Source organism: Hippocampus bargibanti, linkage group LG07 (genome assembly GCF_051943395.1).
Source record: "Hippocampus bargibanti isolate YZ-2025 linkage group LG07, ASM5194339v1, whole genome shotgun sequence".
Taxonomy (NCBI): Eukaryota; Metazoa; Chordata; class Actinopteri; order Syngnathiformes; family Syngnathidae; genus Hippocampus; species Hippocampus bargibanti.
Window position 1 is genome coordinate 18,111,709 of NC_142740.1, and position 16,740 is coordinate 18,128,448.

A 16,740-nucleotide genomic window follows, 5' to 3' on the forward strand; every position below is an offset into this window, starting at 1 on the left:
CTCCCGAAAGAGGAATACGCATCTTGAAATAAATAGCTTTTTAATCAAAGCCACAATTGAAATTTTCATGGGTACGCATCTTTTTGGGTCACCCTGTACTTAATCCATGGAAAACCGGGTGGAAACTATCTCTGCATTAGGGGATTTGGGCATGCTGAAATTTATGCGGAGGTCCACTGTATTTTATTCATTCATGGGTGAGTGTCATCAAATTCCACAGCGGTGATGTAATGTCAAACAATTAATAAATCAATTGATCATCATTCTTGAATGAGAAGCCTTTACCTGAGGCGAGCTTGTCTCAGGTGACGTCGCAGCATCATCTTGGGCTTCAGAGGACACATCAGGTGAAGGGTTATTGTGTTCCTGGTGAAGTCAAAGAGGAAGGTGTGTTATGTCAAGTATTCAGACTGCTCAATTATCCTGATTGTTACATACATTCACGGTTTTCTCCTGTAGCTTGGGACGCGTCGACAGAATTGTGTAGTTCTCGGAGGTTGCCAAGCTTGTATAGAGGTCATCCAAAGCATCAGGCTTCAGTTTGGCCTCTTCGGGGGTCTCGGGGCGCTCTTCCGCCTTCTTCTCCTTCAATCCTTTCTCTGTTTGTTCTGAAAGTTCTTTTTGGGGGTGTGAGGGAGCAGCTGGTTCATCTTCCGTTTGCTCTTTAGGTTGGTCCTCCTGGAAGGGGTCCCTGTGGTGGAGCTCTGGCGTGGGCCCTGCCGAGCCATTGACCATGACCGGAGAATCGTCTTCCAAAGCCCTCTTCCAACTTAGCTGGGCTGCCATCGACCTCTCCTCCACCTGAAGGTCGTTCAGGCTGTGTTGTACCTGAACAGCAGTGCGGATAGAATGTTAAAAAGTGAAGCGCAGTACAGCTAGAGCGATGATAAACGTGTGAAACAGGTTGGGATGTTTTAACCTGACCTGAGCAACTTGTGTGAAGGAGTCGCGCACAGACTCCTGCAAAGGTGTGAGTTGCTCCTGTGCAACTTGCACCTTTTCCCGCAGTTGCCGGCTCTCCTCCTGCAGAGCGAGAAGCTCCTCTCGAGCCTGGACCAGCTCCTCCTCGTACTGACATATCCTTTGTTCCTGTTCCTCGTGCTCCGACTGCAACGATGTAATCTGATGGAGAATAAATTGGAGTCGATGATTAAACACAAAAGCTAAAACAGTATGATGTCACAAAGGATGACAGAAATGAGAGTATAATTATTGTTGAAAGGCTGAAAACAGGATAAGAAAAAAACGTTTCTGATCAATTAGTGTGAAAAATATACAAAGAAATGCCCCCCTTAAAACACTGTTATTACAAGATAACAACTCGGAAAATATTTGTATTTTTATTGTCGGCTCCTAAAATACACTTGTTGCATTGTGTTAGTGTTTTGTTGCGGGAGTTTTTTATACAACATACAGGCACATCTCAAGAAATTGTGATACCATATAATAATGTATTCATTTTGGTAGCTCAATAAAAAAGATGAACTCTGTATACATTAAACACATAATACCATTCAAACGATCAACACCAAGATAATTTATTTCTCAAAGTGAATTGTGATTCCTTGTTATGTTAACATTTGCTGGGAAGGGGAATTTTGAGTTTTTCTCATCTGCATACTTATAATCACAACATTTGTTGGAAAAACAAGTAATAAAATATTTCACTGTGTAGTCAAACCTTACCATCATTAACTGCACCATTTCCACATTTCGAATCAACCAATGAAATATCATGACTCATTCAAAATATTCAAATTTCTGGAATTATCCCTTTACTGATTATAAATTAAAGGCCAAATAAACAATCAAATCAATGTACTTCTACCTCTGATGACATTATATCATTAAAACATTCTCATAACACATATATGCCAACAACAATCGTTTAAAATAAGTTTTTGTAACCTTCTTCTTTTCAAGTATGCGACAAAGCCTTTTGCCAAACCCACCAGTTGGCTCTCTTGGCTGGTCTCCTGGCGAATGTGAGCCAGCTGCTCTTCCAGTGAGCCTTTCTGATGGTCCAGTTCCTCCAAAGCCTCCTGGACTTTCTGACGCTGAGTCTGAAGCTGCTGCAGTGCTTCACTTTCTCTTGCCACCTCACCCTGTAGATCCTGTGGAAAACATGGCACTCTCATCATGGGACTGAACAGGCAACTCAAATTTAAATTATTTGTCAAATGTCTCTACCATAAAAAAATATCTTGGAAAAAAAGCACTTTCAGGGAGCAGTTCTAAAACGGGGAGGACTTGTTACACGTAACCAGATTTATTGCACAGTATGTGACTACAATGCTACTGATTCTAAATTCCTCTGCACAATATCATGGCTTCGAAAACGTAAACAGCTCATATATTTGCAGTTAGACTTCAGTTGACACTTGGTGTGACTCATCTTCAGAGCGGAAGCGGCAACAGGGACTTTCACGGAAACGTTTACAAATGTTCATGATGGAAAATCTTTTAAACATCTAAACGTTAACCCTGATGCTGCATCTTCACGAGACAGTTTTATAAATTATTAATTATACAGTTTGTGAAAGGAATTGTTGCAGAGTAACTGTTTTATGTCCTTGAATGAGCATAAAAATAGCAAGTTTCTCATTAATAAATAATCTTCACAAAAATAAATAAATATTAATAATAAATATTCAATCCCAGTGAAGAGAATACCAATCTGGAACTGAATTTGCACACCGAGTAACTCCAAGTCTACATCATCTCAGTAAGTGCTCATGTAAATATTATGAGTCTGAAGTCTCGTATGGTGAGCTAATTTTTAACTTGCCAATATTTGTATTATTTTATTTTTAATGTGACTTGGGCCTTATCACAACACTGAATAAATATGTGGTGTTTTGTGTTTTTTCTCTCCCCCGAAAGAGCAAATATGCAGGGTTTTGCAGACATGTTTCCAGAAACAAGAATTTTCATGTAACATCTAAATGTAGGTTCACAAGCAAGAAATGATCATGAGCGGAAAGTGGTGTGGATTTGTGTGCAGGTATCAGGTCAATCATGACTGTGTAGAAGTAGATACAGTGAAAAAGCAGAGCAAGCAATATAAGAACCACATCAATACAAGAGTCCCCTGAGAAGACTCCCCCATTTTTCACCGAAATAACAGGCACTATCGCCCAAAATAGGGATCCATCTTAGGCGTTAATCATTCCGACACACCCACACAATGCCACCAGCCTCTTTGACTCTGTTGTTGTTCACCAAACATCTCGGGTAGCTGGTGCTATTTCAGTATCACTTATTTCAACAACAGCAGTGCCATTAAATATTCACTGTCCCGCTGAGAATGCTATCTTAAAAAGGCACATGGCAAAAACAAGTATTGCCTTTTCCAACAATTGGGATGTCAAAATTAACATTTAAAACTAAACAATTGGTCAATAAATTGCTCTTACCTGGACTTCGTTGCTGCGCTCATTGACGGCTGCCTCTTTCTCCTTGATCTCATCTTCCACCGTGGTTTTCTCCCTGCGGTCCCAGCAAAACACATAAGAACGTTTAGCAAATGAGGACAAAGAAGGTATAATTCCAAGACTGCAATGACATTGCCAGCCCTCGGTTGAACCCTTGTCAGACCCCCGCTCTTCCTTTACAACCATGACCTTTGATTTAAACGGAAATAGGAATTGAATAAGAAAACTGCTCAGACGCCGCGACAATGCGGAGAAAGCGAGCTTGTGCTTGATCTATTAAGTATGTGGTGAGATGAGAGGTGGGAAGCAGAAGGATGGCATGAGGGAGGAGGAGTGGAAGGACCAACCTACATCCTACTCTTTCCGCCTCAAAGTCTGTTACAGTGCTTTAGTAAAGCAACTCTAAGTGCATTTTATTTGAATAGTTTGTGGCAAATATTTGCCATCATATACACTGCACAATTTCAGAAGAACCAAGAAAAGAGTTACATTGATCCTCAATCAAACGATTAGCAGTTTTAAAATCTTAGTAAATATATATACTGTAGATATATAATTTATTAGTTTTTGAAGTACACCCCATTCCTCTTTCATTTATACAGTATCGATCAGTGCCTCTCATATAAGAACAGTTTCCACCAGTGGATCTACAGTATACATGCATATGTCTATCCTCATCATCGCACTGCTGCATGGAGTTACTTAACTCATTCACTGCCATTCCCGATTTTATCCGGGAATTGAAAAGCATGACGTGGAGCATCATTCCCGAATTTGTTCGGGTTTTGTTTTTTCTTGCTGCTTTTTTTTTTTTTTTTTTTGGGGGGGGGGGGGGGGGGGGGGGGGGGGATAAAGCGCTGGTCAGACCTCTGGCAATGTTTTTCCCTCCCACGAGGGGGCAGCATTTGCCTTTTGTACGTACAGCCGCCCCCATTTCAATCTCAGATAACCTCAGTCGCATATATCTTAGGAATTAACTTTTTTTCTGATGAATTGAATGTTTATGTAGTCCTAAAACTCAATAATCTGTGGGTCCTGCAATTTGAGTGCAAATGACAAAAACCCTGGCACTGGAGTGGACACATTTTTACACGTCGTCTGGCAGTGAATGAGTTTAGTACAACCTCTTCTTGAGTGCAAGCGAGGGAAGGCTGCTTCCGCGTGCCCATGGAAAGGGACACAGCAGGAAATAATTCCTTGAAATTGATCAACTGGAAGCTACTAAGAAAAGCAGACAACTTTTGGGGTCAATGATTATAATGTAGTTGATCTTGCACATAGTTTCCACAGACAGTGTGGTGAAGACAGACTTGGAAATAGAAACCGCCTTTTAGTATTATTGTATCTTGAATTCGTAGCATTCTAGTGGTGATGCCCAAGGAGGCAGAAGCCTCTGCTTACTCATTAGTAAGTCATTCTTGTCAGCTCTGAGTGTGATTGAAAATGCAATTGGCCCTAAATTGATGGAAAAGACTCAACTGATGATTACGCAATCATAAAAACGATACTCTACTTGAGGCTCCATATTCACATCCTGAAAAATAAACAGTTTGACGGGATGATTAATGAACGACTTAGCACTGAAATGTTTAAATCCCATCGCTAGCACGACTTTTACTGTGATACAAATCATACCTTTGTAATTCGACAATTTCGTTACTGAGAGAGTCCAACTCCTTAATAGCAGAGAAGTCAGCTGCCAGGTTGGCCAAATTGTTCTGGAACAAAAGAACCAGGGAGATTAGTTTATTCAAGGCAAACATCCAGTAGTTGTGGACATAGATACAAATATTACATAGCAACAAGAAAGTTACATAATGGCACAAAGACACCAAATGAACAACTACACTGATGAGGATGAAGAAAAGTTACACATGATATATAAAAACATAAATTAATGCAGTGGTTCTGTAAAGGTCACCTAACCAGGTGTAGGGCTAGAAAAAAATAGGAACACAAACATCAACACTAAATGTATTTTGACTTTGGGGAAATTGCGCGTAAATGGTGGAAAAAGAAAGCATGGTGACTTATACAGAGGAATGAAATGGACAGCGTTAACTCACTCGGGGAGGCGGTTCCATCCGCATAAGAAGGGGGCAGAGTAAAAATGTGAAGTGCAGAAAGAGAGCGACAAAAAAAACTGTTGCAATGACAGCAAAGAAAAAACAAGCCAAAAATAAGTTTAAGCAAAGCAGGAGAAATAGTGAAGAATGTACCTTTTTAGAAAAAGTATCAAAATAGGAACATCAGTGAGCAGCACACATGGCCACTCAGTTCTGACTCTCAAATGTTAAAAATGTTACATGTTCAGTAATTCAACAAAGACAAATCTTTTTTGTCAAACAACTGCAAGCTGAACTAGTTGTACTAAACAACGTGCACCATTTTGTGGTAAAAATGGATGGGAGGACTTTTAATTGACTGGTGATAAAACTGTTGGAAGCCCATATTGGAAACACAGATTTGCATGGTTGCTGTTTTTTTTTTCAATTAAAAAATAAAAAAATAAAAAAAAAAATAGATATTGTCAATTATATGCAGATTTTTGCTATTTACAAGCTGACTGGCTCTATTACATGACTGTAAAGTAAAGAAATGTAAAGTGAAGTGTGCAAATCCCACCTGTTTGATGTTAAGTCTGTCAGAGGGTGGGATCATCTCTGGGGAAAGGCTCTGCGGAGGCTCCAGACCTCTAGTCAACTTCTGATTGATCAGATGTAATGCCAGAGCAAACTGTTCTCGAGTCAGTTTCCCAATGTCGCCAATGTCACAAAGCTCCCTGAGGGAAGGACGGCGCGTGGGTTACACAACAGACTAACGATTAACGCCCAAGGCCTTGTGTTCGATGATTATAACAGGAGCCAACAGAGCAGACAGACGCAGCAGGACAGAAGCTAATGAGGGAAAACCTACAAGCTCTGTATTCCGGACCCTGAGAGAAAAGTGTCCGTTTTGCATCCTGGGATATTTTATTTCTCTTAAAAAATGACAAAAAAAGGCTAAGATGAAGGGGCATGGCTTGCTTAGCTTTATCTTGATCACAAGGCCTCTAAACATGTGGTGTGTTAATGTTTATGTTATTTTAAGTTGACGAATTAAAATGTATTAATTAATGTAAGTTATTTTGGAGTCATTTATCTTGTTTTAACTATGGCTATTAGAAATTATGGTGTTGGATTTTGCTCCATGTGAGGTTTTGACCATCATTTATGAATTTAGGTAAAATTCCGGTAGTGGTCTTACATGCAGGCATCTCGCATTCACCTGAGCATTAGTGTTTGCCCACCCATGGTCTACACCAGACATGGGCAAACTACGGCCCGCGGGCCACATACGGCCCGTGAGGCTTTTCAATCCGGCCCGCCGAACTTGCCCAAATTATAGTACAGTGTCTAAAACTCATGACAAAAAGCTAGCGAACAACAGGGCAGATAACTGAAAAGTTGCCTGCCCCATTTTTCACAACTTGAAGCAAAATGAAACCAATCCCATTAAAAAAACATTGTCACAAAGTATAAAGAATTTTTTTTTAAATCAAGAATGCACTAACTACAAACGCTACCTTGCTTAATTTACGGCAAATGCGCAAAGCTGTAAATTTTGCTACAGTAGTCGATTGCCATTGTGGTGCACAATGCAACGTTTGCATTGCTTCCTACGAGCCACTAAGGCCCTTTCATAAGTCTCACGTACACTTTACAGTCACGGTTTAATGTAAATTTACGTTTTGTAGCGTCACATATGTTGTTAGCTTCTTTTGAATCTTTCTTCTAGTCTTAGGTTCTGTGCATCTATTTTGGAAAATGACATGCAATTGCACGACTTTGTAACGCTTGCGAAAGTCCGGAAGAAAGAAGCAGGCTTCTGATTGGCTGCCGAGCCGAGTATGCAAATTTCAACTGCAGGTAGTCTATGTTTGTGTGCTCGGCGACGGTACACGTGTTTTGTTAGCGCGTGAAGGCGAGAGCGTCAGTGAGGAGTTTGTTGAGCGTGCGGTCAGGAGAAACCATCTATGATTTGGCGGAATTTAACACAAGTAGGTATTATTGAGCTTGAATATTTCGTTGTGTAATAATATGTTTTGAATGTTGAAAGTGATTCCATTTTTCAATAAATGTTGATTTCTTTAACTTTGCCCCTCCAATGAAAACCTATTAAAAACAGACGCAATCTTGATAAATCACAGTGCATATGTTATTTTAATCTATTTCCATTTCCTCCTCCAAGTATCTGCGAAATAGTATGTAAACGCCATATTCCTTGAGACAAATTTACCTGATCAGGGATATCTTTCACATTTGAAAGACAGTTAATAAATTGGGGTCTTACTGTGCTATGAGGTTTGTACACACTACATTTAAAGGACAACCGGCACCATTTTTTTGTGTTTCCCACTGACATCAGAAAAACGTTTTATAGCATCTAAAATACCCAAAACAGGCAGGCTGATATTTTTAGTTAAATGAAAAACACCAATAAAAATGACTTAATCTGGAAATTGCCAGTTTCAGAAGGTCCCACCCCCTTGTTCGTGACGTCACGCCAAGACGTCTTGCCTTGCTCGAGAATCAAAACAATGGCTTCAGATTCGGAGAAGATGTTTTCTTGTTCTTCTGAAGAGGAAAGCATAAATGTTTGCAATTGATTCTAGGAGTCCTCCCATATCAATTCGAGCCGTCAAGGACAGAAATGTAGCACCCAGAAAAAGCAGAAGATTGCGCCCAAGCTCCGTTGGAAATGGGCTGATTTGTCAGCTGGGAATTTGTGTCAGCGAATATCAAATAGTTGTCTTGGTGCAACACACAACGATTCACCATGGCGTTATTTATGTGTTTTCCTTCTAATTTCACCATCAACACGGATCAACACGAAGTTTTCAGACCAAACAAAGTACCCAAAATGCATTGTATGTCGCTTTCTCGGTCAGGGGCGGTCCAAACGTGACGTCACATGGGGATCGTCATCAACTCGAACATAAGACTTCATGAATATTCAGCGCAAGTCTTAAACCGTAAACTATAGCTATATGCTGTGGAATCTTTGAAAAATACGCTCAGTCGAAGTCATTTGAAGTGATTTTATAAATTATGGACATAACTTGTTCGGAGTATTTCCGGCCCAAACACTCCCTCCAAATGCTCCTGGCCCGGCCCCTCTGTCAAATTTTAGAACCCAATGCGGCCCGCGAGTCAAAAAGTTTGCCCACCCCTGGTCTACACTAACACTTAAAGGACAACGACGTCTCCGGACAAGTTGTGTCCATAATTTGTAAAATGTCTTCAAATGACTTCTGCTGAGCGTATTTTACAAAGATTCCACCGCATATAGCTATATTTTACGTTTTAAGACTCACGCTGAATATTCCAGAAGTCTTGTTTTTGAGGTGGTGACGAGTCCTCACCCTACGTAACTGAAGGAATGCCCCTGACCGAAAAAAGGACACATTGTAGCAGTCCTTCCATCACGTCAATGCATTTTGCTGTACTTTGGTCTGAAAACTTCATGTAGGACCAAAAAGAGGGCGACAAAGCTCCATGTAAGGAATTAATCAGCCTGTGGAAAAGGGCTGATTAATTCCTTCCACAGAGCTTTGTCGCCATTTTCTGCCTCTTTTTTTGGTGCTACATTTCCCCCCCCCCCCATTGCTTCAAAATGGCACGGAATAAATTATTTAATCGATTGCAAACATGTATGCTTTCCTCTTCAGAACTATTTGAATCATATTCATAACTGGATGAGTAACAAGAAAGCATATTCTCTGAATCTGAAGCCATTGTTTTGATTCTCCATAAAGGCAGGACGTCTTGGGGTGATCCCACGAACAAGGGGGAGGGACCTTCTGAAACTGGCCACTTCCGGGTTATTTTTTTTGGCAGATTTTGGACACTTTAAGTCATTTTTATTTGTGTTTTACATTTGACTAAAAATATCATACTGCGTGTTTTGGGTATTTTAGATGCTATAAAACGTTTTTCTGATGTCAGTTAAGAAACAAAAAAGTGATGTTGCTTGTCCTTTAAACTTACTTAATATTTGCTTTGCTATACTATTTTTAGGAGCAACAGAGTGCGCAACAGGTGAAGATCCAAATTGAAATGGAAACAAGCTGCTAGTTTCTTACCAGATGCGTGCTAAGGTAGCAGAAGGGAGCCCCGTTTTGAGAAAAATATCTCTGACTTCGGCTCCAGACACCAAGCCATCCATGTCTCCATCGGTCTTGCTGAAGAGTTCGTCATATTTGGCTTTGTCCGCTGGCGACACCACCCACTAAGCAGATGCCAAAAAGTACATTAAAGGAAAACGGCAACTCAAATGGTAAAAGCCAGTGTCAAACTATCGACTGGATACTCAAACTGTAACATCATTTACCTGCACATACGCTTTGGTCTTGCTCTTTTGAAAAACACATTGCGCTATCCAATTTGAAATCATTTTAAAGTGCTTGATACAAAATTAAGCTGTAATCGGCAGGATGGACTTGTAGCGTACTCACGGGGGCGGCTGCTGGTGTCGGGGCAGGAGCTGGTGTGGGTTTAGTGGGGAGGGGCATGCTCTTAGAGCCAGCATGGGAGGTGCGACTGTCTTTGATGGAGGGAGGAGAGGGTAACAAGGGCATCACGGGAGGCACCGAGGGTTTTTTTCTTTTGGAGGGTGGAACCAGGGGAGGCGGGAGAGACATGGGAACACTTTCTCCTTCCAAGGCTCTATACACCAGATACATTGCCTGATCGGGGCAAGTTGACAATAAAATACATCAAGGATGGTGAGAATTATTGTTCCAAGGTTTAAAGTTGTCACATATGCAAAAAATTGGTCTACAAAAATTGATTTGCACAACCAGTTCAAATAAAATTTTCTCATTCTAGATAACGGAACCTCACGACTTAAATAGTGGTACGGAAAAACTAAAAACAGATGATTGAAAAATACATCTCACATTCACACAGAACGTCATTATTATTAATATAAAGTATGTGCATTTTTCCCCCTTTCATTCACCCGTATGTTCAGTAATTTTTATTCGTGTGCGCCATCCATCCTGGTGAAAAGAATGCTTTCATCTATAACTGCTTCATACAACAAAGAGAGTGCAGAAAAGTGCTGAAGATTGAATAACTGTCTGTGTCTGGTGTTGTCTGTCATATTTGTATTTTTTTTGTTGTTGTTGTTTTGACTTCAAGATGACGCCGCGAGAGTGGCTTCCTTCACAGCAGCTCTTAGATTTTGTTTTTTGAATTATTCTTTTTCCTTTTCTCTTCCTTTCATAACTTTGCTGCTGTGAATTGTGAATTTCTCCAATGTTAGACAAATAAAGGTTATATCATCATAACCACGTTTTTGTAATGTTGAACAGTTTAAGTGCATTACAGGGGCAAAATTCTGTATTTCGAAGTTCTGAGTTTGAAATAATTTGACACAACCACCTTTGGACTTAAATGACAAGCCCTCCTAAAGTGTCCACCATAATACAGCATTGTTACCTGAACAATTTCTTTAACTGGTGATTTTTGGATATCTGACTGAGTATTTACCAGATTTATACAAGGGTTCATTCTCTTCACTTCTTACCACAGAGAATTCATCTTTGTCCAACATGCCGTCTCTGTCGATGTCACTGAGCTCCCACACCTTCAAACAAAAATCATATGCGTCATTACAAACTTGTGTATGATGTTAACTGAGACATTCAAGCAAGGAATTCCCCACGTGGAATTCCTTGCTTTACAATAAATTATTAAAGTGCAGCAGACAGCTCATACTCGGCCCAAAATGTCGACTGGTAGTTTGGAGTTGAGCAGGACAGGCTTGACTTTGTCTCCTGTTAGCATCGATCCGACCGGACCAAGGCTGTCAAAGATGGAGTCAAACTTCAACTTTTCTTCAGGCTGAAAGAACGACAACATGCGAATCAATAACATACAAATGCTATGTTGTGGTGTTGTACATGAAGTATAGTGGTGATATATTGCAGCTCTTTTCTTTTCTTGGTATGGATTTATCATAAATACCTTGACGATCCAGGGAAGATCAGTGGTTAAGGCCCCTGCTAACAGTGGACTGCTTGTGTCCTGCTGGGAACAAATACAACTAGCCTCATTTTTTCATGTATGAAGAATAATGATGATTTCAAAATTGAATGTAGGGCATAAGTATCGGATCAGTGATTTGTGATATGGCTGACTTACAAATTTGGGGGGTGGAACAGCTACATAAAGGCTCTTGAGTGCCATCTCCAGGCCATTCTGAGCACAAGCTACCAAACGCAGCGCGATGAAAAATTGCTGTGGAGGTAACATTAAATGACAGTAAACCTTTTTGCTGAAAAAAAATATATATATATATATATATATATATATATATATATATATATATATATATATATATATATATATATACACACACACACACAGTAAAGTCTCGTTATATCGATATCGGATATATCGATACTATTTCTATGTACGCACGGAGAAAATTACATGCAGACAGGGTCGGATATATCGATAGTCCCGGTTATATCGATATTTTTTCGGACTCCCTTGAATATCGATATAACGAGACTTTACTGTATATATATATATATATCCGACCCTGTTTGCATGTAATTTTCTCCGTGCGTGCATAGAAATAGTATCGATATAACCGGGACTATCGATATATCCGATATCGATATAACGAGACTTTACTGTATATATATATATATATATATATATATATATATATATATATATATATATACAGTAAAGTCTCGTTATATCGATATTCAAGGGAGTCCGAAAAAATATCAATATAACCGGGACTATCGATATATCCGACCCTGTTTGCATGTAATTTTCTCCGTGCGTGCATAGAAATAGTATCGATATAACCGGGACTATCGATATATCCGATATCGATATAACGAGACTTTACTGTATATACGCATATATACATATATACACATATATACACATATATACACATATATACATATATATATATATATATATATATATATATATATATATATATATATATATATATATATATATATATATATATATACTGTAATTAAAAAAGGGATTCTTATGGCCCTCAACCGGACTTGTATACCTGTTTATTGAGAGAACCCTTCCGTTCCGAGTCAGACAGATCCCAAATCTGTGGAGGATATTTATCATTGACCAACAATGCACGGTAGGTAAAGAGCACCATTTAACAGTTTGGGTTTAGGCTAGACTTACCTTGCCCAGAACCACGTCTGCCAGGCCCGACCGCTTCAAGAACAGAGCTGCGTCAGCTGCTGCCACTCTCCCGCTGCCTCTGGGATCCACCTGCAGGAAGCCAGACAAATATAATCCCTCTGTAGATAAATCATAATTATAATGTTCTGCAAGTGTCAACATTTTTGGTCCACAACAGTTATCAAAAGAAATATTGGAAACGAATTCAGTTGTTAAAATAATAAAATTTAAAAAAACAGATTGTGGGAGCCGATGGCATTAAAAACAAGACTGACAAAACCAAAGCAGCCGTTTATGATGGCCACAGCTGTCATAGTGGGCAAAGCGCTGCATAATTATTTCATCGTCTGACATGCTGTACAGGAAGTATTTAGTGAAACATGATTCTATTAGATGAAGCTAATGTACTTCTGCAACATGCTCCTACCAACCACAACATTAGGTCCAGAATATGTGCACAATCCAATGAGCGCAATAATGGAGTTGTGCAAAAATAATTCAAAGCGGCATTCTTCTTTTATTGTGGTTGGACTACACACTGAGAGGTCCCTCCGGGCGTGATGTTTTCAGCAATTCCAATTTCATGAATGTTGTTAAATTAATACATCCATTAGTTCTTCACAAAACAAGACTTTTACACTGATAACGTATGCTCATCATACCTGCCGATAGTATTTGTCGTAAATGGGATTTCCACTGGAGAGCTGTTGAGGAAGAACAAAATACATTAATTGAAGGACCACATTGATGCAAACCCACTGTAAAATTTCATGTATTAAAAAGAAAGAATACAATTAATTTGTAACTACCAGTTAACACGGGGTCAAACTCACAAGATATTTGGATTTGTGAATAAACCAAACGCTACGCGAGACTTCTTTTAAGAAAAATGAAGACATTCTTGTGAATGCATGGACTTTTAAAAGGCCACGGGTCAGGAAGCGGCAGCGGAAGAGTAAGTTGGCGATGCAGCATGTTCTCTGCCCCTCGGAGGCTACCTACTTTATACTTCCACCGGCAGTCCTCAGTTTAGATCGTGAGTGCACTTTTTTTTGTCTATGTGAGCTTTGAACTTGGCTGGCAAACATCAGAGTGTACGGCACCGACTGCCTGAAGACCACCAGGATAGGTTCGAACAGGCCCGTGACCCTTTTGAAGATATGCGGATTGGAAAATGGATGGATGCTCATTTATTTGAAACAGAGTCCAGAGCAAAGAAACAGTTTGCAAGCATGAAACATTTCAATTGTGCTGCCAGTTTTATTATAGAAAGAAAATACCCACAGGCTACATTTAACTGAAAAGTCTGGCAAGACTCTTTCAAAAACACCTAGGAACAACAAGTTCTCAAATTTAACATATATTAACAGATAAATAAAATTTTAAAATGTGTCATTTCCTTATTACCGAACTAGAGCACAATGGATCAATGATTAGAAAAAACAAAAAATAACACAACTGAAGATATACGGTAGGGAGTGAAGTCCACTGTACAGATGTCATATCCTCTCGAAACTAGCCACTTTCCTCTTTTTCTATAGCTGATCATCCACAGCTGGAGCAAAGAGGAAGTCAGCATTTCCTTCTTCATATACCTGATGTGTTGATGTTCTCCTAAAAGGAGCAGGTGCAGCAAGGAACAACACAACGGCTTGCGTAATGAGCACCTTTCACAACTTGCCAAAATCATTCCTGTAAGGCAAAGATTTTCTGGATCTCTCAGTGACGTTTAGTTGACCATTCGACATTTAATCTTAGCAACTCTCAAACAACCAAATAACCGTGCACACACACTTAACTATGCCCAAGCCATTTTTTTTCACACAATAGTGTGCCTGGAACTAATTGTTGCAGGAAACAGAGTCATCATTGTATGAGTTTGTCCACTTGATCTTGACTGAGTTGTGAATGATGTCTACATATCCAGAATACTTCACATCACATTGTCATAGTTCTGAACAGTTTTGAAAAAGAATCTCGTTTTTTTTGTGCAATGCACACTCACTGAACGGACATGTAACCTAAATCCAACCTATATCTCGTCAAAAATATTTCCTACAATGCTGGGGAGGGCGACAGACAATTGTCTCTGAAATTGCAGTGTTGTTTTGAGTTTAGATTTGATTTTAATTTAATCCCACTTGAAACGCGAATCATAACGTGGACATTTGTGGCGATAGTAGTAAATCAGTCACACAAATGCTTCATTTATTACATGAAGCAAACAATTGAATTATTCTTTTGTAGGATGTTTCCAAGAGATGAAGACATTGAAAAGCCTCATTTCCCCAAAGAATTTCGGGCTCCTCCCGCATTGATCCTCTGTCAACATGAGAATATAAATAGATGCGGCCCTATATGCTACCAGTTTTAGTTGTGTTGTGAATGACGTGGTCTCTTTTTCTGTGCATGAGGGTGACTTTAAGGAATATTGCTATGTACTATGCATATGATTGAACCATTAAAAAAAACCTCAATCAGATTTCATCATCATTTTTGAGTGATATAATTTGGATGCTATGTAAAACTCATCTGAAACTGAATAAAAATATAACATTGTATATGTATTTTGAGAGAATATAAAAAATAAAAGCGTGTAATTATAACAATGGCCACCACTTTGCAACTACAGTAAGATGTGGGTCAAATGGTGACAAGTTAAGTATTACCAGTCTAAAAAAACGCTTGCTTCAATTCACTTGGATTAACCTGCAAAAAAAGCTTCTCAATTTTATAAAAGGTGCACATTATATGAAGTAATTGGTGAATAAAAAAATAGTCTGCCAACCAAAATGAAGCACAGGTTTTTAACTTCCCAAGCTGCATCTTCTGAAATTTAAAAACGCATGTTATTACATTCCAATATCAATCTCAATATTTGATTTTTTTCACATATTTGGCCTGTAAGGATGATTCTGATTATTGTAGTTTGCAATATTTTTTTCAGAAATAAGTGATCATGAATGTTGTTGTTTTTTTTTCATCAAATTACTCGCCAGTTGTGACATTGTGGACGCACAGTCAGTTTGTTTGCTGGCTGGCTACCCAGACGACAACATTGCCCGACCTGTCGCAGCAACGAACCCACTCAAGTGGACATGCACTTTGTGTTGATAGAGGCAACAGCAGCTCAGGTAGCACCTCGTGGTGACACCCGCAACATGACTTTTTGACAGCTCGGCAGCTTTGTCGCCGAAGACCACTCAAATGTCACAAGGCACCAAACCGAGGGTGGCGTTTATCCCTAATCGCAACGACAAACGACGGTGTGCGAAGAGAGCCTCGAAAGTAGAGCGCCAACAATTATCGACCCACGTAGTCGTCTTTGCACTTCCAGAACATAAGCACAGACTTGATTGTCCAAAAAATGACAGTCCAAAACAGCCCCCAGCACTTCCACACGTCACGTTCAAGTCACTTCAAGAACCAGTCAAGAAATATGCAATAAAAATAAGGCCCTGGTGTGTCACAGCGGGTCATTTTAAACACAACTAAAAAGGAAAGCTTCTCGTTGTTATGCCGGTTCTCGTAAATGTCATAAAGCGGCTCCAAAACTGCATACAAACTAGCTGGGAGCTAGCAAGCTTGCTAGCTAGCCTCGCCCTAACGCAGTCCCCAAAGAGATTAAACACAAACTTTTCCCAGTCACAAAGCAAAACATTGTAAACTTCTCCCCGAAAATAAGAGCAAAAGAATCGAAGCGGGACCGCGATTTAGTGCGCAAGAGCCCTGCTGAGATACCGAAGGCTTTTCGAAGCGGAAAAGACGGCGGACACGAAGCGCTGGCTGTCGTCACAAGTCGAATTCGGACGAGAGTGTTACCTGGGTCAGAGTCAGAGAGGCGGCCATCGTCTTTCTGCTTCCCACTGCTGCCTTCACGCAGGGCTGCTGCTGTTGCTCTCTCTCAGGCTCGCACACACACGCGGGGTGTGTGGAAAAACTGGAAGTGGATTTTCAACTACGACTGGAATTATGAGACAAGCCTCGTACGGGTTTTGCCTTTTTGTTCCTTTGACTCACGCTTACATATTTAAAAACTCACCAGCGGTATGTCAACTCAAAGCAAACATTGCAAATACAGG

General features: G+C 39.8%; 1 protein-coding gene across 3 annotated transcripts in view; it reads right to left on the reverse strand.

Annotated features, from left to right (window-relative positions):
* Window positions 1-16,560, reverse strand: part of eps15 (epidermal growth factor receptor pathway substrate 15) — a 29,797-nt gene extending 13,237 nt beyond the window's left edge. For 2 of the 3 annotated variants that reach the window (XM_089000506.1, XM_089000508.1), the window contains exons 1-17: window positions 16,481-16,560; window positions 13,321-13,362; window positions 12,659-12,748; window positions 12,528-12,575; window positions 11,624-11,719; window positions 11,447-11,509; window positions 11,198-11,323; window positions 11,007-11,066; window positions 9,931-10,161; window positions 9,559-9,704; window positions 6,060-6,216; window positions 5,070-5,152; window positions 3,417-3,489; window positions 1,953-2,114; window positions 925-1,122; window positions 439-828; window positions 286-366 (exon numbers count right to left, since the gene is read on the reverse strand). In XM_089000506.1, the coding sequence (XP_088856632.1) occupies window positions 286-366; window positions 439-828; window positions 925-1,122; window positions 1,953-2,114; window positions 3,417-3,489; window positions 5,070-5,152; window positions 6,060-6,216; window positions 9,559-9,704; window positions 9,931-10,161; window positions 11,007-11,066; window positions 11,198-11,323; window positions 11,447-11,509; window positions 11,624-11,719; window positions 12,528-12,575; window positions 12,659-12,748; window positions 13,321-13,362; window positions 16,481-16,507 (2,073 nt within the window). In that variant the 5' untranslated portion in view covers window positions 16,508-16,560. The remainder of the gene's footprint in view (window positions 1-285; window positions 367-438; window positions 829-924; window positions 1,123-1,952; window positions 2,115-3,416; window positions 3,490-5,069; window positions 5,153-6,059; window positions 6,217-9,558; window positions 9,705-9,930; window positions 10,162-11,006; window positions 11,067-11,197; window positions 11,324-11,446; window positions 11,510-11,623; window positions 11,720-12,527; window positions 12,576-12,658; window positions 12,749-13,320; window positions 13,363-16,480) is intronic. The other variant, XM_089000507.1, reaches the window with a different exon arrangement.
* Between the last annotated feature and the right edge of the window lie 180 nt (window positions 16,561-16,740).